Here is a 24,703-nt window from a genome sequence, read left to right on the forward strand (position 1 = left end):
TCTGAGTCAGACACATAAGCATCCTATACAATTGCTGCAACTTGGAATCCTGAAGAGGAAAAAGAGGGGATACAAATACTTGAAATGGAGGGGGTTAGTTTTTTTATTGGGAGTTTATGAAGTATCAATTTAAAGGTAGTATTTGAATATTCAAGTGTTCTAATCAGGATTATAAATATTTTATTATTCCACTACTGTACTTTCATTTCATTAAAGAAATTAAGTTGTACAGATTTAATCAAGTTCATTTTTCAAAAGGAGAAAAATTAGAATTCAGAATGATTTTCATAGGATTCATAAAGCCTCAGAGGAGGTCAGTGTTCAGAAGAAATCAGATAACAAGTGCATTGTATTTTATTCTTGATTCTGCCGATTATTCCTCATGGGAAAACCTATAGCTCTGCATGCTAATTCAGAGGTGAACTAAAAAAAAAAAAAAAAAAAAGCTTTCTTCCTACTCTGCTATTTATTCATATTTTATAAATATTCAGAAGTAATTTTACATCTACACCTGAATATTAAAAATACAGTTTTGTTTTAACATACAATATAGTTTTATGAATCATGCATATAAAATAATACTATCAGGATAACTTCTTTATAACATAGTGATTACCTGCCTTAAGGGAAAATATAAAACAGTAAGGCTGTTTTTAAATTGTGCATAGAACCAGTAATTGTGTCTTTAAGGCAATTAAAAGATTTATTGAATATTGGTTAAAAGTAGATTGACAATTATGTTAAAGAATAAAATGTAATTTATTTGGTGCTACTTTGTGAATGCTTCTAAGTACAAATCATCTCAAGATACCATATATTATACAATGTACTTTCAATCACAACTCAAACATAAAATAACCTACAAAAATCACATGGCTATAATCAATATACAACAATTATATTTTTAAAATAAAGAAAAAAATTAGCAATTAATTAAGTTAAGGTGCAATAACTTTTTGAGATAAAATATTAGCACCATACCAGATAAAATTACCTAAAACTCTTGGCCTCCTTGTTCTTCTTAAATAACTAAATATAAACATTTTTTTCAAAGCACAAATATTAATTTGTAAAATCACTTCTACAGTAGTTAATATTTCTTTCTTTCTTTGTTTTGTTTTTGTTTTGCCTTTTCTCCTTGTAAGGAAAAATACGAAGTAAAAACTTTCACAGGATATGAAAATCAAACCAATAAACAAATCTGACCAAAGCAGGCACCGTCCTTCAGCAGTGAGTTCCGACAGAGGCAAAAGTGGACATTTCACGGCGTATGGTACTAAAAGGCGAGAGTTCCAGTTCTGTGGTGTATTCGTTGTCATTGTCATCACTGGTCACTGTCGAAGACTTCTGAATGCATTCCTCACAGCAACAGCAGCAGCACTCCATAAAGGCCCGGCTGAAGGGTTTGCAGAGACAGAAAAGGAGAACTGGGGTGACACAGGACTTAAAGAACAAAAGGAACTGGCTGATGATATTAAGGAGGTCCATTGTCTGCTGGGAAACCCCTGTAGCCATGTAGGCGGTGACAATATTGCAGATATTTTCAGGAATAATGCAAAATCCATATAAAATGGTCAATGCCACTACTGTGCAGTTCATCTGGCTTTCGAGTTGGATCTGCCGCTTATTCCCTCGGGTACAGGCTTTCTCTGCTTTGCGGATTTTCCTTGCGGTCACCAAAGAGCAGGTGATGGTGAAAAGCGTGGGCAAACAAAAGTAGCAGCCAAAATACCACCAGAGTCTCGCGCTGTCGTAGGTGAGGGCTAAAACGTAGATGGTGTCCGGTAAGTCAGGAGAGATCTTTATAATGCACCTTTCTGCGGGGGCTCGGCCGCTAAACCCCAAGTCCTCCTGGCTCAGCTGGCGGAGAACAACCTCTGGGAGGGCCAACAGCAGAGCTCCCACCCATATCACAGCGAGTTTGGCGGTTGTGGAGGAGCAGTTTTCGATCATTTCATAGTACATCTGGACGTTGGTGGCGGCGCGGAAGCGGTCTATACACAGAGCACATAAGGTGAAGGTAGTGACTCCGAGAGAAGCGACCTGTGGGGGGACATAGAGTACATTTATTCTGGGCGTTCTCTGAAAGAGCAAACCAAGACTGGTAAAACAGTGAGAAGAGAGACAGAGAGAGACAGAGAGACAGAGAGAGAGAAGGAGGCATGGGTAACTGGGTTCAGGACTTCACCTGAATCCCTGTAAGCATAAAAATAGAAAACAAATTGTAGCTGTTCAGCTGTTCAGGGGTCACCGGAGTGAAGAAATTTTAGTAATGGAAGGACCCATAAAGGCCAGTTATTCCAATACCATTTTATTATAGATAAGAACCCAGAGACCCTAAAAATTTCAGTCACCATAAAAATGCCTGCCACTAGAAGATCCAGATCAGGAGTAGGTGTCGTGGAGAGTATCCCATTTCATTACCGATGAGGATGGCCATATTTTCCAGAGGCCTTACACATAGCAAGCACTTTCGAGCTTATTGTTTCCAGTAGATGAGATGATTAGAGAGCTCCTCTAATTTCTCCTACGTGCAAAATAAAGTATTTTAACATTCTTTTCAGAGGCATGAATTTATGGCAAACAAGAAAGGGAAATCCTCCAGAGGCCAGTATCAAAGAGAAAACAAATTCTAAACAGGTCAGTGATCCCTCCCTGTCCATGCTGCATGTTTGCCATAGGGGCACCTGCCACTCCTGATGAGGTTTGATGTTGGTAATAGTTTTAGCCGGAAGGATGGGGCCAGGTGCTCCGGTACATGGAGGTAGGAGACAAAGCGGGGGCCAATGTGGGTGGAGATTGTGTCAAAGACACCCTCACGAATTTGGAATTCTCCATATACTGACATGTTTAGAGGGATAAAGAGAAAAAATAGAGGGAAACAAGGGAGAAGCTAGCTTGCCTGACAGGAATTGGGGCTGGGTGAGTTAGGGAAAAGGAGAAAAGGAAATGGCAAATTCTAACCAGGTGCTGGAACCTACATGGTATAAGGGCCAGAATTCATACCGTGTGTGTGGCTCAGAAAAACCAAAACACAATTTAAAATTGTCCCAGGAACTCTTATACACTGTTGGCGGGAACGCAAATTAGTACAACCTCTATGGAAAACAGTATGGAGAGTACTCAAAGAACTAAAAGTAGATCTCCATGCAATTCATCAATCCCAGTACTAGAGATCTATCCTAAGGAAAGGAAATCATTATATCAAAAAGACACCTGCATTCATATGTTCATGACAGCACAATTCACAATTGCAAGGATATGGAATCAACATAAGTGCCCATCAATCAAGGAGTGGATAAAGAAAATGTGGTATACACACACACACACACACACACACCCTGTGGAATACTACTCAGCCATAAAAAAGAATGAAATAATGTTTTTTGCAGCAGCTTGGATGGAACTAGAGGCCATTATACTAAGTAAAATAACACAGGAATAGGAAAACAAATACCACGGTTTCTCACTTATAAGTGGGAGCTAAGCTACAGATATGCAGCGGCATTCAGAGTGGTACAATAGACATTGAAGACTCAGAAGCGGGGAGCATTGGAGGAGGGTGAGGGAAGAAAAACTACCTATTGGGTACAATGTATACTATTTGGGTGGTGAGTACACTAAAAACCCACACATCACCACTATACAATTCATCCATATAACCAAAAACCACTTGTACCCCTAAATCTATCAAAATAAAATAAAAATAAATAAATAATAAAATCATCCCAGGCACCTGGTAGAAGCAAACCTTAATCCTCTCTGGAATAATGCACTTTAAAACCAGGCCACAGAGAAATCCCACAGATGGAATTCAAGAGAACATGGATTCACAAAATCAAAAATCACAGTATGCAAGAGACAACCAGCCACTATGAGCTTATGTGCCAAAAAAACAAAAAACAAAAAAAACAAGTTACAGAATCAGACCTAAAATAAGCACATTTATCATGAAATAAGAATGTTTATCAAATTTAAAAAGAAAAAAGAATGTCTAGATTTCCCAACCATAGACAATTTCAGATCAGAAAACTATTTGACAATAACCACAGGGAATATTGTATGCAAAAAAGGCACTGCTCTTATATACATGTGGTAGGACATCTAAAAAAATTGACAAAGGTTAAGAACCAAAAATATGTACCTATTTTTTCCACACTGAAGCTTTTCCACAATAATAAACACATGTTCTTAATGTAAACATGCTATCATTCATTTATCTATAAAATATTTACTGAGCATCATACACATACTCTAAAGGGGCACACAAATACGTATCCAACACAAGCACACATTTACTTACATCAACTCTATGCCAAGCACTACACTTGACATTGGGGATATGGAAAGGTACAAGAAGCAGTCCTTTGCCTCAAGGAGATCATAGTCAACCAAGAGGAGGAGGATGGTTCTCAGAAAGTCACAAGATCAGCACAGTAATCACTCAGGACTATCAAATTTACTTAAATATTTTGGAGGAAATTTAAGCAATTTAATGTTTAATAAATGTAGTCATTATTTATATATTTAAACAAAAACAATGAATAGAAGGTAAAATGCTAATGAGGTTTCAGATAAAACATGACACTAAAAGAATATGCCCAAAGTGGATGGAATGCTCTGGGCTGTGTCCCGGACACCTGGGTACATGCATTCACTCTCCCCTGCCCGCTGGTGGGAAGGTTTAAGAAGCATAGTTATTGGTCATGCCTTGGCAAAGGGGTAAGGGGAAAAAATAAGTATAATGTTCACATCTAATTTTTTTTTAACTCAAAGGGCTCATGCTGAAAAAAGGAAAACCATTTGTCACACGATTTTTGTACTAAAAACATTAGTTGTTTGTCTACTACATTCAAGCTGTCACCCTCCATAGAACTATGGCAACTTGCCTTATAGATTCTGAGAGTTCCAATGGCAAATATTCTCTATTCTTCTTACATGCTATGCATCAGATAGTGTCTACTAGTTCTAATCTGGAAAATAATAACAATGCATCCATCCCCTGACCACTCTCATAGCTATTCATAGAGATAGTCTGAAAATGAAGTATAATGAGGGTTAACAATCTTTCATATGACTAACAAAGCTCTACATCGGTGCAGACAAAGAGGTCATGATTGGGCTTAACAACTACAATTCTTGTTCTCCAAATTTTTCAGAAAGTCTCCCATAAACACCCATACGAGAAACATCAATCTAACATGACTACCAAAAAAAAAAAAAAAAAAAAAAACCCACTTCTACGTTCACCTTTTAAAAGTTAAATTACAAGTTAATAAGTTGCTCACACTGATGGAAATTTGTTTTACATCTATTCTGGAGGCACAAAATAATTCTAAAATTGAGGTCCACATTGTGCAACTGTCTTATGATCATATAATTTTTAATTATATGCCACACTTGGGGAAATCTGAGAAGCACTGGTCATTTTCTGAAGGTGCACTTCAAACAGTATCATGAGAAAGTTGAAGTACTTTATTTTATAGATTTTTGAAACTTTACATTTGTATATACATTTTTCAAAGTTTTGATTCATTTCTCTTAAGAACGTAAAACAAAAAATTTCTCAAGCTATCAGATGTACATAAATCCTCAGCAAGTCTTTCTGTGCCATCGTGACTGAGGCAAATCTTTGTGTGTGTTTCCCTGTTACTATCTATCCTGAGTCAGTTCACAAATAGAAAGCTACAAAGGTTTTATGCTATGCATTCTTTTGAAATTATGAATAGCATTTCTATTAAAGGAAAGCTCAGTAATATAAAAATACTGAAGACTGAGGAGAGGCAATCTGTTAGAAGCTCAGAACATCTATTTGCTTGGTAGTTTTCTATCATTACTTACAAAGAACACAATGCATAAAGGATATCATCTTCTCCTCTATTAATCTCCCAAATTGTAAATCTAGAAATTTAAAAAACCTGGACCAATTCTCACAAGTGCTAGCATTTTCATACCTAACTCCAAGCTGGTTACAAGCCTTTCATGAGAGGTAACAGCAAATGCATGTGGGTGGACGTGTATTAAGAGTAAGATGGGTGGATTAGATTGCCAACTCCTTAGATATCAAAAGCTGTGCTGCACATTCACTCTTAATTAAAAGATGTTCACTGGCTCAAAAAGCAAGACAATGTTTTTTTAGGTTTTATAAGATTTCATCTCACAAGATAACAAAAGCTGGGACAAATGTTGAGCAAGATTTGCACGTATTCCAACTTTTTATTCAGGAATTCTTCTACTGTCCATTTTATCTGAAGATGCTCAATTCTTCAGTCACATTCCCAAAAGCCCTTGAGTCCTCCCCAGTTTTCATACACGAATTTCAGAAAGCTCCAGTATTTCAGCCTCCTGTTTTCAAATTGTACTTCTTTCTAACAGCATTCTCTGACATTAGGATCCAGCTAAAACAGCATAAAAAGTCCAGAAAGGTCATAAGAGAACAGAGAGAGTCACTGAAGGAACCAATGAGGAACGTAGCAGCACTGTCCCAAATGCAGAGAGCGCTTGTAATGCAGTCGCTCACAGCAACTGCAGCCCAACTGCCAATCCTAGACATACACTCTCTCCTGCTGCCACTGCCTGCAGGGATATTACTTCAGATATTTTTCTTTAAATTCACTTATGCACTAAATTTTATGATGTGAAAGAGCAACAAATGTAGAAGAACCCTGCCCAGTACTTCCCCAACTTATTTAAAGAAGACTTTAAACATGTGTGAAGAATTAACTGCACACCTTATAAATTAATTGATGAAAATCATCTGAATAACGGGTGGTGGCCTAATTTCTGCTTACCCAGACATGAAATCTATCCATGTAATTACGATTCCTAGATGTTGGAGCAACATGAAAAGATTTCCATCACAATTTTTAAATATACTTGTTTACGTACAGCTTATTAAAAATTCTACCAAGATGAATAGTGCAATTATGTGCAATTATAAAACTGTATCATGAATGCTGGATCTTCTGCATTTAATGACCATATCTGATTGCTAAAATTCAATATCACTATGAAATATGCTCTTGGGAGTAAAGCTGTTAGCATTGGCTTACATGGGTAGTTCTTTGAAGCAACATTCTGAGAGATGGAATGAGTAAGATTCAATCTCTTATTAATTAAACTGCAATGGGAGAAACAATTAACAGCAACAAAAACAGAACTGTAAACACTTTTAATAGACAAGACTATTAATTTTGAGAGTTTCAAGATCAGAGGAAAGCCGAAAACAAAATTTTAACTATTGGGGAAAATAAGACATTGAACATTTTGAAGAGATTGACATCAAAACACAGAGATGGCAAGGGAATCAAAATAAACAACTCTAAGGTCTTGCTTTTAAACAATAATATTCTGCCCTTATTTGTATCCCAAAATAACCACAATAAAGCTCCTTCAGCTCCTGTCCAGGCAACGTCCAGAAGTAAGGCTTTGGGCAGCTACAGCCACAGCCACCTACAGCAGTGCTCCAGGGCACAGGAGAGACACAGGACAAGTTGAGGCTTGAGAATTCATGCAGGGAAGCAGCAGCTCCAGTGCCAGAGTGTGGGGTTTAGGGTCACTCTTCTTCATCACCCTTAAACTATTCCCATTTTAGTCTCATTATGGCTTTATCGAACTCTGTATCAGGTCAATGCTGTATGTGCATATATGTGTGCCTATTTTTTTTGAGAAAGAACCTATAAAATATACTGTGCTTGCTATTAGAAACAATGATGAATAAGGCATGAATTTTGTCCTCAAGAGGTTTAGAATCCAAGGCAGAGTTTCTTGACTATCTACCACCTGCTACCATGCACCCAGCAAGTTAATTTATGTATAGAATGCCTCATTGTAGTCTATAGACAGATAAGTTTGACTATCACAATTTCTGGCATGTTTGCTGTGACTTCGCTTGATGTGGGACACACCCATGTATGCCTGGAGAGTGTAGTTGAGAATCACTCATTTAACAAGATTGTAAGACAAACATTATTTCAAAATATCTCCTAGGGAAATTGCCTTAGAGGCTGACCAAATTATAAAACCTTCCATGATATATAGTTGTATTTCAAAAGACATGATCTAATTCTTTTCAAATATCATCTATGTCTGCCTTAGTCTATTAGACTAAGATAAACTTGGGATTGGCAGTTTGAACTATTTGTTAACAATCCAGGACAGTAATGATTTGTATTTTAACTGAGAAACATATTTAAATCTGTGGGATGAAAGGATGGTGCACAAAGGCAAGAGAACTTGAAGACCACCCAGAAATCATGTTTCAATGTGCCTTTTGTTGTTCCAGACACATACACGGTCTCATAAAGTTGTAAAAAGTTTGCTTCTGTGTAGGACAAAAAAAAAAAACCCAGGAAAGAATGCCATTAGCTTTATATATTACTTTAGCTGTATATAAGATCATTTAATGTTTGAATGGATTGCTTGAATTTTCTTTTATATGCTAATACATTTTAAGGATAAAATTTATGCTATTGCAATATTTGTTCATTTGGAGATTCATAAAGTACATGAGAATAAATGCTAAGGGTTCAAATCATTTGCATAATAAAATATTTTTATTATATTCTATGCTTTAAATATTTTACTAACTCAAACTAAACTTCACTTTGAAGTCATGTAAAAGGGTTTATTCCTAATTACAGTCAAATTGCAATTGGTTCAAGTTAATGACTCAGATATTTCAAGTGACATTCAACATCCTGACAGATGAGTTCTCATTTTGCCCTTGCCTCAGTTTCTTTAATAAGAAGCAAGGTAATATGTATTTCTCCCCTTATTGTGGATGCTGAGAAGATGATATGCCATGCAAGTCCACTGGGAAAAGAAAAAAGAAACCTACAAAATATAAGGATTTTGAAAATATAGTGGAAGTTGTTGTGAATGGCTTCTAGAGTTACCTTTTTAATTTTGTTACAGCAAAATACAGGTAGTTTGATAAGGATAACAAAATAGCACAAATATAGTCACTTGCATAGAAATGATTGGTTCTTTATCTAATACATTGTCACCACTGGCAAGACTGAATTTAGAGAAACTCAACTCAGTAGTTATGAGAACCACAGATAGACCACAGCTTTCAAATGTTTTGTCCCTCTGTTAAACTTGTATTTATAAGATCATGAATTCCAAATTTTTGTTCAGCAACTATGCTGATCAACTTAAGACAGCTATTTTATATCACTGATGAGAAATTAACCCAGCCAATAAGGTATATGATAACAATGACTTTGGGGAAAGATTCAGAGTGAAACTATCTTTTTCTATAATAAGAAAAAAATGTATTCCTCTTTCCATCACAAATTAATTTTAAGGTCAATGGTTTCCTAGGTTTCTGTTAAAAATAAAACCAAAAGAAACTTGTAAGACAAAACACTTAATAATTAAAGTGGAAAGCATACTTTATAAATCAAGATATAACTAGATTTCATTATCCTCACTGTTCAAGTTACTAATTCAAAGCAAATATCAGGCCCTGAGGAAACCTGGGCTACCATTTTCACTTTGTACTACATTAAATACTTGTTTTTTCAAAATGATACGAAAAAAGAGCACACAGATGGTTTATGAAAAACAGTAATCAATCAAGATATTGTCTTAGTTATTTCTCCCTTTCTCAGAAGCTTACTGCAGACAAACAAGGAAAGAAGAAACCATTAAGAATGAGAATAAGCTGTGACACAGACAACACAGATCACATAAAGTACAACTCATAAAGTAAATAGTATCTTTTGTTAAAACTTCTGGTACAAACACTGACGAGGAAAAAGAGACCAATGTACTTCACGGCAACATTTCCTTCGTATAAAATTGAATCTACATGCTTGAGTACAGTGAAGTGACTAAAATACACTGATTTTTATAAAATAGGGAAATTTCTTTTTTTTTTTTTTTTTTTTTGAGACAGAGTCTCACTCTGTTGCCCAGGCTACAGTGAGTGCCATGGCGTCAGCCTAGCTCACAGCAACCTCAAACTCCTGAGCTCAGGCGATCCTCCTGTCTCAGCCTCCCGAGTAGCTGGGACTACAGGCATGCACCACCATGCCCGGCTAATTTTTTTCTATATATATTTTTTAGCTGTCCATATAATGTCTTTCTATTTTTAGTAGAGATGGGGTCTCGCTCTTGCTCAGGCTGGTCTCGAACTCCTGAGCTCAAACGATCCGCCCACCTCGGCCTCCCAGAGTGCTAGGATTACAGGCGTGAGCCACCGCGCCCGGCCAAAATAGGGAAATTTCTAACCAAGGTCATGACAACTTCACTCCAGCCTAACTTATATTTTATATCAAAACAATGTTTAAACACATCTATTTATGTGTTGTCCTTTGTTTACGAGTGACCCTCAAAACAAGGGCACTATTGTTAAGAAAACCCATTCATTTGGGCCATGAAAGATAATCTATTATAAGTCAGTGGTTACAGGTCTAAAAACTAGAAAAAAGCAGGATGAGCACAGAGTAGTTTCCTTTGAAACTCTAAATGGCTTGAACCTTTAGCTTCTTCTTGTATTTTCCATAATCCACCAGTGTAAAATCACCCAAAAGCTAACGTACAGAACCTAGATTCCACAGTGGCTCAAGAAGTAAAACAAAACAATAAAGGTCTACCCAATAGGATGAACAGAAATCCACCCCAAATGTCAATTCTCAATAAATGTGAATGGCTTGAACTGCCCACTGAAGAGACATAGGCTGATTGAATGGAGAAAAAAATATAAGCCAAGTATGTGTTGCCTCCAGGAAATGCATCTAACCCACAAGAACTCATTCAGACTCAAAGTGAAGAGATGGAAAACAATGTTCCAGGCAAATGAAAACCAAAAGAAAGCTGGTGTAGCCATTCTCATATCAGATAACATAAATTTTAAATCAATAAAAATAAAGACAAACAAAGATGGTCATTATATAATGGTGAAGGGAACAATTCAACAAGAAGACTTAATAATCCTAAATATTTATTTAGCTAACACAGGAGCACCCAGATGCATAAAGCAAATCCTACTTGATCTAAACAAAATGATAAACAGCAATGCCATAATAGCCAGGGACTTTAACAACCCACTGACAGAACTGCACAGATCCTCCAAACAGAAAATAAGCAAAGAAACAATGGACTTAAACAGAACTCTAGAACAAATGGGCCTAACACACATCTACAGAACATTCCACCCAAATAACACTGAATATATGTTCTTCTCTTCATTTATTTCTATTTTACCCAGCCTATTTCATTTATATGTGATTCCCGATATCATGTGGAAAAATATTTTGAAACTATTGTTGTCATTATTGCCTCGTTCTCCACCTTCTTTTCTCTTGCTTAAGCTTGATAACATGCTTTTACTTATTTTAAAAAAGCAATTATGACTATTTACAAAAAATATATTCTCCTAAAATGTGTCTTGATTTTATAAATCCTTTCTTTCCCTTTATAGTTCCATCTTGAATCAAGATTGAATTAAGATTTCCTACTAATTATGATTTCTGTGGCATAGTATATTCCTTTTATAGTGAAAAAATTCATTTAATTACAACTTGTCTAACATGTTATAATTTAACTATAAATCTTCCCCATGTTCATCAATATAAAAATGTAAATGAAGATTAGCATCATTTTGTCCTAAGATATAAGCCATCTATTGGAATCAACAGGACTAAAGAAATTTTTTATATTTCATGTTTATTTTCAGTAATCAAAAATTCACTTCAAAATATAATATTTTTTCCAAGCCCACAGTCCAGTCTTCAGTCCTTGGTACTATGACGTTCCTAATCAATCTTAAGGTGTCCTGAAATTTCAATTGTTGTCCTAGGGGTTCTGATGAGTCTCCAAAAGGAATAACAAATTTTCATCTATTTCCCCTTGTGACTAATGATATCGACTTGCATGATGATGAACCCAAACTAAAAACAAAATTATTCGTAATTGGGTAATTATGATTTGAATGATATTGAGAAATTACATTTTAAGACAATATTTCTCAGCTTTTTATCAAAATTTCACCATCAGTAGTATGTTAAGGAAGTAGTCTTTCTTCATTCAATCTCTTTATAAAAGGCAAATATCTCTAAATCTCACATCTTGATGTGAATTAGTTTATCAGAAGCTTTTCCTATATGAGAGAGATTTGAATCAAGGAGGAGACAATAAAGATATGAGGAAAGGCCCTCAAGTGGGAATTGATGAGGAGAGGACTATTTTGTAAAAGAAAGTGGCAGCCCTGAGTAGAGTTATAGACCTAATGAGAATGACTCATTCCAGGCAGGGATCAAATCAATGACCCTGGCCTCATTAATGCTATGAACCATTCAAATGTACACACAGATAACACTGAAAATTATCATAAATTCACAAAGTGAAAGTATTCTGCCTCAGGAATAAGCCTGGCACTGGGATTATATGCTATGTTTTATGGAAAATATCTATACCTACTGTGCAAATAGGAAGACCCCATATTTGAGGTTGCAGTAATCCATTCTCCACTCTATCCCCAAAGTTTTAGATGAGATCATCTTTTCTGGCACAAATAATACTATCCTAATTGGGATATTTGAGAGTTAGTCTTGGCAACAAGGTTGAGTTAATTATGGCACATTGGCAGGTCGATTCTTGGGAAATGAAATGACAGGAGCACCCCTGGGGGATGGAGCAGAAGTGCAATTCCAAAGACAAACCTCACTGCATAGCTGCCTGCCCATCCCTCTCCTCCCACAGTCTATATCCCAGACATAGTTCCATGTGCTTCCAATGGGATGCTATTAAATCTAGTTGCAGAACATAAGAAAAAAGCTAGTACAGGTGGAAAAATTCTATCAAGGTCCATGCAGTGCTAGGGCGAAAGGAAAGGTAGACCCACACTCACTCAGCCTTGGGTGGACTCATAAGCTCAGATCTGGTTTACTTTTGCAGACATATTTGCTTCCTTTTTTCTGTTGAAAGATACTTTGCTGACATAACCAGATATCTCAGAAGCCCTCAGAAACTCAGGATAAATCCTTACTCTGATTATATGTTTGAGAGATTAATCCAATTCTTGGGTAAGTCCATTTTTTATGCTTTCCTTTCCCTCATTCTACAATAAGGTCTAAAGTATCTCCCTTGTCTGTCTCCCTTCCCAGGTTCTCTAAGATCAAATTAAATAATATGTATGTTTTTGATATTTTCAGAAGAAAAGGACTCAGTTTAATATACTGGCTATTACATTGCCAAATAAACATCTGTTTAGGTAAAATTTAAAAATTTAATGTATTTAATGTCCTTATAGTTAATAAAGACTAATAATTGTAAAGCAAAGATAGTTACCCTACTCATTAACACAAATTACATATATGAAAAGAAATTTCTAAAACTGACCAATCTGCTGAATTATCTTTCCAATTATTATTATGGGCTTCCTATCCCAGGAAAGCTAAAGAGAACAAGAAAGCAAGAATTAAAATACTTTCTTAGCTATAACTTTGCATCATGAATCTAGTCTGTATGGACATTTATGAAGATTAGTAGTGAGAATATAATTGAGAAGCATCAGAGGGAGCACAGTTTCCATAAATTTTTCCATCTTCAGGCATAACCAAGTACAACTGTGAGCTGACCCATTCCAGGGCCATTTCTGAGCTTCCATAATGCTCTGTTCAAATGTCTATTATAATTTTCACCATGTTATGGAATATTATTTTGCTTTTTTGTAACTTTAATAGTAGTCGCTCATCTATGATATTTATCTTTGGAAACTTTTTCCCTTCTTCCCCTCCTGCCTTCTCCTCCGGCCCACTCCTAACCTAGTACCTCACATAGGAGAAAAGCCCAGTAAGTGAATAAATGAATGAATGATGACAAATATGGAAAATGATTATAGAACATAATAAATTATTCAAATCATTCTTGAATCAGTTATTGAGTGCTGCTTTGTTATATATAACCCTTAAAAGCTGAATGCCAGATACTATTTCTAGAAAGGAAGTAAAGAAAAATCCATGTTCCTGTTTATACTTCATTGACAGCTTTAGAAATGGATACATTCTCATTACAATCAATAGTTATAGAAACTATCTGAATTTTTCTTTTAAATAGCATAAAGATTTCATTTCTTATGTAAGCCTCCAATTCAGTGAAATTCACCATACACCATTCAGGAATGGAGTTATAAATAAACAAAAGTACACTCTAAGAAACTGCTTTTTCTTTCCTCCTGGAGTCACCAGCTAAATATTTTCATTTGCATGGGGATGCAGAAAATGATTACAAAAAGATTATTGAGAAGTCATAAAATATTTGTTAATCATCATTCTTATATGTTGAATATATTTTCCCTGAGAATATTATTAGTATCTTTCAAATTACGCATAAAACTGTGTGTTTCCACTTAAAAGTCCAGTAGAACATTTAATGGCTAATCTACCACTCAAGGAAAATTTACCATCTGCCACGATAAATGTGCTATTACCTGAATGCAGGAGTTGTCGGGAAATCTGTGTAGAATTGCAGAGCTCTATGGCAATGTCATCGTCAGCCTCCAACACCCTTCCTTTCTTTCTGTTCAGTACTAGCTACAATCAAGGCAATGAAAGAACCATTTGTTTCACTCAGTTTAAAACCAGTATTTCTAAAACCATCAGAAAAGCTGGCTCTTCTTGTCGGAAAAGATTCTAGACTTATCACAAATTATGCCCAGACCAGAGGCCCTGATGAGATACATTCCCTTTATTCACCCTCCACCCCCACGCAGTAATCTCGTATCCCAGTAAAATAAAAGTACAGTCAGATCTGGGATTACCTTAGAACTATTTGAAGCCTTCTGTCCTACCACACACCATGAAAGTATTAGTTCTTTAAAGAGAAGTCTAGATCATTCAAAATCCCCAATTAATGTCTAAACAGAAGCAAATATTTGACAGTTGATCTGGGTCAGATGATACACTGACTCCAACTGGTTTCCATCAAGTAATGAGCAAAAGAGCTGTTCCAGCTCTTGTATTCAATGCCTGAGTTATTTGGCTTCAAACATTGGCAGATCCTTAAGCAAATGGTATAATAGAGAACTCTGTGATTCTCCTATTGTAATCTACACCCAGACCTCCATATCCAACATAAACACACATACAACACTATATATACACAACTGTTGCTTTGAGTATGGTTTTTTCTCTGGTGACTATGTGGTAATGCAGTTGAAAGTGATAAGTCTTACAAGGATGGCCATCATCCATCCAGATTTTCTTCTCTCCTATCCTTCTTTTCCTACCATTCCATTTGCCCTTGGTCTTTATGAGATTTATCACTAGGCCATAAAGATGTCATAATCCTGGAATAGAAAGGAAGAGGTCATCAGCTATAACAGTTTCCAGCACATTCCTACTCATAGTAATATTAGGCATCATAAAACTCTCTTTCTAACAATAGACCCTGGAAGCTGGGTGCTACCCTCAAGCCTTAAGCCAACAAACTGTTGAATGCAAACTGCAAAGAGTCCATAGTTTCTGCTAGAAAAATGTCTTCTATTTTTCCATATAAACCCAATTCTTCCCCAAATTCCATTAGCCTCTTCAGATTATGGTAACACTCAAGCTATAGCAAAAAAGAACTGTGGTAGAAAAGAAAAAAGAAAGCAAAAGAGAAGATGGGAGATAAAAAATTAAAAATATTTGTGGATAAAATTTAAAATTAACTATGAAAAATTAAAAATAAAAACATTGTAAAAGGCAAACCCCATTATTGGAAAGATAGTAATTCCTACATTATAAAGCAATATGAGGGTGCATGTTTTTTTAAAAAAGGAAGAATAGACAATAAATAAAATAAATATAAGACAATAAAAAGTAAAGAAAAGGCAAAATCTAGAAATATGAAAAGAAACAAAATGTCAAATATTTTTAAGAAGTCCTAAGGTCAAGAAGTAAACATATTGGAAGGAAATTTGGAAAAAGTTTGAACAAAACTAATATATTGTATTGTCCTTCAAAATCATACACACTATGATTTTAAGAATATAAAATGAAACATATAATTTTTTGATCATTAAAATAATCATGTTTGGCACATTAAAAAGTGTAGTTGCCTCATATTAATAGCAATTTTAAAAATTTTAATCAGGTACTGACTGTGGAACTTACTGCCAGTTTATATAAGAAACAACATGAAACTCAAAACAAGCCATACATTTTATCACTTAACAAATTATGTTAAATGGCCTTTTATTTTTTCCTGTCTAGTAGATATAGAAATATTTTTTAAAAGATACCAAGGAGCAGAAAGGAAAAGAAAACACTCACTGGATACAACTTTTACCTTATACATGTTTGTCTAATCAGCAAACATCAACATGAAGCATTAAGACTAAGGGTCTGGTGGCCACTGACTAGGTATATATCCTTAGGGTGGTCTTTCTTTTCTTTGAGCCTCATGTTTCATATTTAAAATGAAGGGGCTGGATTAGAATGCCATTTATTTCTAATTTAACATTAGAGTTCAAAAACCACTGTAATTAATGCTGTGGTTTGCTCAATCCCAAAGTCCTTCAAGAATGAAGCATTGATTCTCCCAATTGCTGGGATTGTTGGTAGTTGACAGCTCCATTCTTGGGAGCAGCCTTGCATCCAACGAGCAGCTCATTAAGAGATATAAAAGTTGGTCCCTCTTGCCTCAATTCAGGACTTCTCTGAATGGCCATCCCAGCCCTAGAGTTCCTCATGGAGTCAGCTGAGGTCTTTGTGGCAATTACATCACAGTTCAACTTCTGCCTCAGCCCAATCCTGCTTCCTTCACTTCCTAATAGGTTTTGAACCTGAGGGCACACCCCAATATACTTCATGCCCCAATAAATAAATCTCCATCGCAGGGTCTGTTTTTTCAGGAATGCAACATAGGACAGGCACTAAATTGCTCTTACTTCTGTGAAAACAGCAATGCTTCCTGGAGGCAGAAATGCTTTAGTTTCACGTTTAGACTGTAGCTATAATCAGGAATTAAGAAACCAATACTATTATCCAATAGTTACTTTTATAAAATATGGTAAAACATTAAAAATATATTTCAGAGGAATAATAGGTAGAAATATGGAAACACTACATATTAAGATTTTCATTCACTACTCTAACAGTAAAGAAATATATATTATAATCTAATTTTTCAAGGGAAAAAAACCAAATGATTGAATTTTTTTTGAAGCCTTTGCTTCTCTAGAAAAAAATAAAGACTCGTACCAATAACTGCAAAATAGAAAAAGCTATAAAGATGGAGGGAAAGCTAAGTAAAATACAGAGTAAAAGAGAGATTTTTACTAACAATAAAAGAAGAGGTAAAAAACAAAATATACTTGAGGAGAAAATTAAACTGAAAATGAAATACAAAGGAAAGAAAGTAGTATACATTCTTTAAAATTCTCAGAATTATAGTGAAAGAAAATTAAAACATATGTTATATCATCACTCAAAACTCTTAAGTCTCATTAAACTAATCAAAGTTTTTATATTCTTTCCTGAATTTTATAGAATTCTTGTCTTTTAAAGTTTTCATCCAAGAACTGGTAATTTCTTTTCTTTCCTCAATTTCTTTTTTCTGTCCTCTCTATTGTTTTCCCCTCTAATATATAAAAGTTTCTACATGTCTAGTACATCTTCAGTAAGACAAGCCAAAATATTACTCTTAGTGGGGTACCTCTCCTGCCCCCTTTGTAGTTTACTTTTTGGCTCCTTCTTGCATAAGTCAATTTCTTCTGCATTATTTAAACAAATAATCAGAGAAATCTTAAATGGAAATTGAACTTAAAAAGGTAAGTGGTAAATGGACGCATGTTCTCTAACATAAGTTTAATGACTCCCTCCCCAATTGAAAAATGAACTGTCTACCAAATAAATTAGATGTTTCAGAGATTCTTTGAGCTTGGCAACTAGAGAAATCTTGGTAAAGTAGCAACAGCTGATTTAGTAGTCATGGAATGACTCTGCATCTGATCTCTGTCAGGATAACAGAGGGTCTTATTTATTGTCTCTTGCCTTGGTCCTTCTAAGTAGGTACTGTTTTCTGTTTACTTATCCCCTAGCTTTAGGCCCTGGAACAATGTTGAACATAGTGTCACTGTCCCTGGTGCCAGACAGGATCAGGGGCTCTGAAATATTTACAGTTTCCCTTTTTCTGCTTCCATAAATGAAATGGACAGTCTGAATGGAGAAAATCAAGGGCCAGCTGGCTACAAACACAACTGGCAGCAAAACACTTGAGCCCCATCCAAGAGCTGGTGTTTAAAGAGAGGCCATTTAAAGAGCAAATTCCAACTACAATAATGGTTCAGGACACTAGCTGTACGATGAAGCAGTAAAATTGTACTCAAAATGACTTTCATTTTCAAAGTTTGGAACCTATTACAGGCCTCCATCTTTTAAAGAAATGTTTCAATCTTAGCATCTATCCTTTAAAATAGCCAATTCTTTATATCCATACCACATGACAAATAATACTATATACTTTGATATGTTAAACAAATCCTGTGCCATGGTGGCCAATGTCTTATTTTTGCTTAATTTCATTCATGCAAAAACAAATAAAACTTTTAGACAATTGAGAAGGAAAAAGAGAGAAACCAGAAATGACACAAGAATTCAAATAGCATAGCATGGAAGACAGCCAGACACTTAAACTAATTTGAGAGGTTATTAATATATCATGAGGCCAACTGACAAACAGAGGCAGATTTCCTTTTTTAAAAGATAAAACATTACTCCAACTTTGGTATTTTAAAAAATGCAATAATCCTCTTGGGGGAAAAAATCACATTGAAGCACTAGAAATCTAGTAGATAAATGCTAATGATTTTTTTTCCCTTGCTGGGCTCTGATATGACACCCGTGGGCTGGCCATTTATTTAACCCTAGAATCTCCGATAGGTGCAGAATCAGAAATATGCATAACACCATATTCAGAGAGATAGATATATAATCCAAACAATTCTGTACAGCATAAGGTCATCATTTTTTTCACAGCCCAGGAACAGATGAATTTGAAGGTGATGTAGTAAAGCAGCCTCCTTTTATATATACATACATGCATAAATGATTGGAAAGAGAAATGGAGGCGGGACCTAGATAAACAGCAAAGGGCTTTAGCCAGGTAGGTGCATCCAGAAGCAGTTCTTTGATACTACAATCCTGGAAATGGATAAAGCCAATAGCTTGCGACCCCCTGGGAGGCATTACCTCTATATAGGGCACAATTTTGCAGGAGAAATCCTCCAGCAGCCACTTCTTAGTGAGCTCGTGGAAGATGACGAGCGGAAGACAGAAGAAGATGATGAGAAAGTCCCAGAAGGCCAGGTTGGCCAAAAGGGAGTTGGAGATGCTCCGCATGTAGTAGTTGTGACACACGATGCACATCACCGCCAGGTTGCCGATGATGCCGGTGCCAAAGATCACCACAGACAAACACATGACCGCATAGGCTCCGTATGACTCCTGGGTCAGTGGGTAGAAGGGGTTCTTCAGTCTTACGCGCCGGTTCGTGCTGTTTCCCCGGCGGGGACCCCCGCGCTCGTGGACCCCTTCACCCGAGGACCCATTCTGGGCCAGCGCCCTGCCAGGAGGTGCAATCGTCCGCCCTTCGTGCCCTGCCAGTCCACTGACCGTCTTGGATAGGGGCTTGTGGCGGAAACCCTGGAGTTTCCTGGCTCTCCTTGGCCAGTAAAAAAGATCGCTGGCTCCGGGCACCGTCTTCACACTCTGCTCCTGGCTCCACCCGGAAACGCCGGCGCTTCTGGGACCCTTCTCGTCTTCCTCTGAGATCTGAAGGAAGAGTTGGAAGGCCGTAGGGTCCCCTCTCCCCAAAGTTTCAGGGAGCTCCTGACCGCGAGCACCTTTCCACCTCCAGGGGCTAGGCGGTCTGGTTGGAGGTCCCTGGGATTCGGCTGCCGACACCTCCGCCCCTCTCCCGGCACCTGGGTAATCGCCTGGGGCCGCCGCTAGGTCCCAGGAGGGCGCGGCGAGCACCGCTGCCTCTGGCTTCTCCCAGGGCGCACGGGCTCGAACAACGTCTCTTGCAGAATTTCCCGGTCCCCAAGCGTCCCTGCTGCGGCGCTGGATCAGTGTAGATGAACAGCTTTCCCCCCGACAAGTTTGGTTCCTGGGTGCAGGGGCGGACCCGAGGGCAGAAGAGGCAGAAACCTTGAGCAGTAGCAGAAGCAGCAGCCGTGACATGCGGACGAGAAACGCGCGCGTAGCCCGCATGGCTTGGCAAGGGCGCACCCGGCAGCCGCGGCTCCTGCTTAGGACCGACACCTGCTGCCTAAGTTACTGCTGAGAGTTAGACACATGTCACATACTCACCCCGCCCGGGCAACGGGGAACCGGAGATTACCAGGAGGGTGGAGGATGGGTCTTGGGGTGACACACACACACACACACACACACACACTCCTACAATCCTTCCTCGTTTGGCGTCCCGTGCATTTCTCAGACAAAATCCAGTCAGAGCGAGTGTACCCTCAGCGTTCACAGAGGGAATGGCTACTCTCGGTGGCCGACCTTGCAAAGTTGCAATCAACACCTGACTCTTGATTAATGTTGCAATTGGGGAAAAACGAACGAAGCCCCACGCTCCTCCCTGCCTGTGGGTGGTTGCCTTCTTGTAACAGTTGCTCCGCTTATTTACATCCTTTCCATACTCCTTTATCCAGTTGCGAGCCAAGGTCTCTAGAGGGAAAGAAAAACAAGCCCCCCTCTCCCAGACGACTGGCAGTCACAATGCCGCTCCCCGCTCGCTGGAAACAGGTTGCAAACAGCAGACTCAGCGCTGATGCGCAAGCGAAACTCTTGCCCCACCTAACCCCAGCGACTTGAGACGCTACTGCCGCCGAGAAGTGGGATTCCAAACCCCCGGCCACCGTCAAAGTTGCTTCTTCTCCAGCTCAAAGTTGATGAGAGGGCGTCGCGGGCTGCTGGGCGGCTTGGTCGGGCGAAGGGAATCACGGGGGGCAGGAGAGCAAGAGCGCGTTGCTCGTCGGTGGACTGTGCCGCCGGCCGCAGAAGCTTGTCGCTGCCACGGCGGGCGCAGCCGGGCGGAGCGTGTGGTGCCTGGAACCGCCGCGAGCGAGGCGGTGCGCGGCTGGGAAAGGGGAGGTGGCCCGGCCTCTCCCCGCCGCTCCAGCCGCTGCGCGCGCTCGCGAAACCCAGCGCTCGGCTCCTTGTTTCCTCCCCCTCCTCCTCCTCCTCCTCCTCCTCCTCCTCGGAGAGATGTTGGTTTGTGGGGAGACGGGATCCCCTGGTGGGTTACCACTCACTAATCCCACACACGGTTCATTCTTGCCGTTTGTAGCGGCTTTCACTCGTCCGAGCTGGAAGCGGCGAGGGAACAAGGGCGGAGGCGCAAAGCCCGAACGGCTAGGGGCTAGGGATGGGCGTGACAGGTTAACTCCCCAGATGTCGAAACCAGCCAGACCGGTCCCGGAGCGGGGTGGGGCGAATGGGAAGATGGGAGGGGTGGGGGAAAAGGAGGAAAAAGAGAGGGAGGAGGGGAGGAGGAGAGAGACCAGCACGATCCCCTCCAATCGGCCGCGGCCGGTGCGCATGCCCAGGCCTCAGCCCGGGAGGGAATAGTAAGGTGAGGCCCTCACCTCCTTAGGTATTACCGAGAGCTGAGGCAGGAGGGAACAGGAGCTCAGCGGTTTCAATCATAGAGAATCACCAGTTCTGGGGGTGGGACACAGAGTGGAATGTTCAGGATGCAATGACTTAGAAAGCATCCTGCCATAGGTTGCTTGGAACCACCCAGAGCACAATGAAAGTAGCTTTGTTGGATGAAGTAGTGGGAAATGACAAGAGGGGGAAAATTACTTGAACAGAACCCCCAGCGCGGCTGATCATGCCTTTCTAACCTTTATACCATAGCCCACACCCCTGTCACAGCTGTCAAGGTATAGCTAATAAAATAAACAAATGTCAGACAAATTGATTAAGAGAAAGTGATAGAAGAAGAAATAAACATATTGTGATTTTTTTTGTTGTTGTTAAGTAACATCTCCAGAGACAGGAGAAAATACAATGAAAAATATGATGCCAATTGTGGCAGGTAGAATAATGGTCCCCCCAAAGATGTCCACATCCTAATTCCTGATACCTGTTACCTTACAGGACAAAAGGGTCTTTGCAGGTTTGATTCGGTTAAGGCTGTTGAGATTAAAAGAGTATCATGGACAATCCATGTGGGTCAGAGTAAAAGCCAGGCCAGGGGCCAAGTAACACGGGCAATCTCCAGAAGCTGGAATGGGCAAAGAAAAGTCTCTGCTGGCCCATTTGAGACTTCTGACCTCCAGAACTATAAAATTATAAATTTGTGTTGTTTTAAGCTACTAAATTTGTGGTCATTTATTGCAGCAACAATAGGAAACTAATAAACAAATTAATCTGAAAATGTAGACAACAGGAACAACTTTATAGAAAAATATAAATTACGAAAATTAGCCCAAGAAGAAAATTTTTAGAAACCTAAATAGAACTATAACATTTAAAAAACCAAATTGTTCCTCAAGGTCTACCCACAAGTAAGCACTAAACCTTAACACGTCCTAAGGAATAAATATACAAGTATATGAAACGTTTAAAAGTTACCCAATTCATCTTACGAAGCCAGAATAACCTTAATATCAAAATTAGACAAAAGGAGAAAGAGAAAAAAATGTAGGCTAATAGCATATATTCACTTATGCATTAATTTATTCATTTATATACACTAATTCACTCTTTCAAATTTATTAATTCATTAAAGAAATATTCTGCTTAAGTTACTTAGGGCAGAGTAGTGAATAAAATGAAGTTCTGTTCTCACTGAATTTATACTCTCTTGTATATTCATTAAAAGAACAAAATTAGACTTATATGTCTCAACAACACTGAATCTCAGAAACAAATATGTAAGAGAAAAAAGCAAAATTCAATGCCTTAACTATACTATGCTACCATTTGTGTAACTCTTAAAATTCACATAAAACAATACAGTAAATCATACGTTATATATCATAAAAGCATAAAATAGCTGAATGAAAAAATACACATAAACTTCAGAGTATTAGTCACCTCAGGTAACAGAGGAATGAATGGTAATGGGATGGGAGGAAGCTTCTAGTGTAACCACAGTATTTTGCTTTTTTAAATGGAACTTGTAAGGAGGAAATCTGGGTTAATTATGGAGCAAGACAAAATAAAATCAGTGATATTGCCTCCCGTGTCATTTCATTAGCTTGGAGTTTGAGTTATACATGTAAGCTGTTTTTGTATCCTCTTTTGCTCTAGACCACATAAATGTATCATTAATTTCCACTCCTACCCAGAAAGAAATCAAACCTAAACAGGGAAATATCCCTTTACATCCTTCCTAGAAGGTCCATTGTAATTAATGCATCCTTGGCCTGAGCTGGACATCATTTTCAAAGTGGTGGGCTACAGAACTCAGCTATCTAGCTTGGGGAGTGGCTGGGGAAAATACTGCCTGTGCTTGTCTGAGATGATACCTCCTTATTCACAAATTGCTCCCTCCTTAACTGAACAATGATGCCTTCCTACTTGGATGGCTGCCAGGTTCTGGCTCCTTAAGTAAAGACTTATTATGACCATGAATAAAATCATAGAGAGATCCAGCCACTCTGTTGGGGCCTGGGACAATATAAATTAGTTATCTCTTTGGAAACACAGTTTTCTCATCTGTAAAACAGGGATACTGATACCTACTCTCAGTTCTGCCCACCCAAGTTGTTATGTTGATTAGGTAGATATGAAAAGACCTCATAAAGTTTAAAATATTTACTGTTATTGCTTTTGGTAACTCAAAAATTTATTGTTGTTTTTTGTTTTGATTTTTTTAGCAAAATTTAAATACCATCAAGAATTTATAAGCCTTGAAGAGATTATGCTTGGTAAATAAAAGTCTAAAGTAATAGGCTTATTTCATAAGAAAATTTAGAATGCATTCACCGCAAAAAGAAAAACAAATGTCTTTCAAATCTTTTTCCAAAGCTTAGCTCAGCTATAACTATAATTTTTTTTTAAATGGGAATAGTCACAACTCATCTATTTCTGAGTTTTTACTTTAGAAATACAGATCAGAGAAGAAGTTAGCTAATCACTGTCTGGTTTAAATTCGAGGTCATTTATCTGCACAAAAAGAACTGCCTGAACATGGATTTTTCTGTGTCAGCATTTCATAAGGTTTATACTACATAATATTGATTTCTTTATACAAAAGAGAACATGTAAATTATTACCTGTCTTGGCATTTTTATAAAATCTATTACACTCCATTTAGTGTTTGGTGTGCTGAAATAAGACACATTACAGAACAAGAGAAATGACTATTTCAACTTTTAAGATACATCATTGAACAGAAGTTTTACGCAGCACTCAATTCACTTCTTTAATAATTTTTCTTTCCTTTTTGCTTCAGAGAATTCAAAAGGACCATTTTTCAAACAGAAATGATGACATGCAACCCATAGATTATTATTTTCTGAGATTCAAAATATGTCTTTTTTACAGTTTGTGATTACAAACTCTCTGTTTCTGAATTACTAATTGTTAGTTTGGAAGGCTCCATTGACTGCCTACTCCATACTCTCTCTTTTGCCATATTCAGCCAGTCCCCAATGTTTTTGGCGCCAGGGACTGGTTACATGAAAGACAATTTTTCCACAGACCAGGGGTGGTGGGGGGTAGGGAGGGTGGCGGGCAGATGA

At 38.0% G+C, this 24,703-nt stretch overlaps 1 protein-coding gene across 1 annotated transcript; it reads right to left on the reverse strand.

Moving 5' to 3' along the window:
- Positions 1-1,224: 1,224 nt before the first annotated feature.
- GPR37 (G protein-coupled receptor 37) lies at positions 1,225-20,207 on the reverse strand. The gene is made up of 2 exons (XM_069462472.1): positions 19,185-20,207; positions 1,225-2,043 (listed from the first exon to the last, which is right to left on the reverse strand). The coding sequence occupies exons 1-2, from the start codon at positions 20,205-20,207 to the stop codon at positions 1,225-1,227; spliced, it is 1,842 nt and encodes a 613-aa protein (XP_069318573.1).
- Positions 20,208-24,703: the final 4,496 nt, after the last annotated feature.

Source organism: Eulemur rufifrons, chromosome 29 (assembly GCF_041146395.1).
Source record: "Eulemur rufifrons isolate Redbay chromosome 29, OSU_ERuf_1, whole genome shotgun sequence".
Taxonomy (NCBI): Eukaryota; Metazoa; Chordata; class Mammalia; order Primates; family Lemuridae; genus Eulemur; species Eulemur rufifrons.

Excerpts from the sequence above, each read along its gene's own strand:
- GPR37 (XM_069462472.1), bottom strand. The coding sequence starts at position 20,207 with ATGCGGGCTACGCGCGCGTTTCTCGTCCGCATGTCACGGCTGCTGCTT. Across the intron at positions 2,044-19,184 it reads AAATTGTGCCCTATATAGAG|GTCGCTTCTCTCGGAGTCAC; the intron begins GTAATGCCTCCC and ends GTCCCCCCACAG.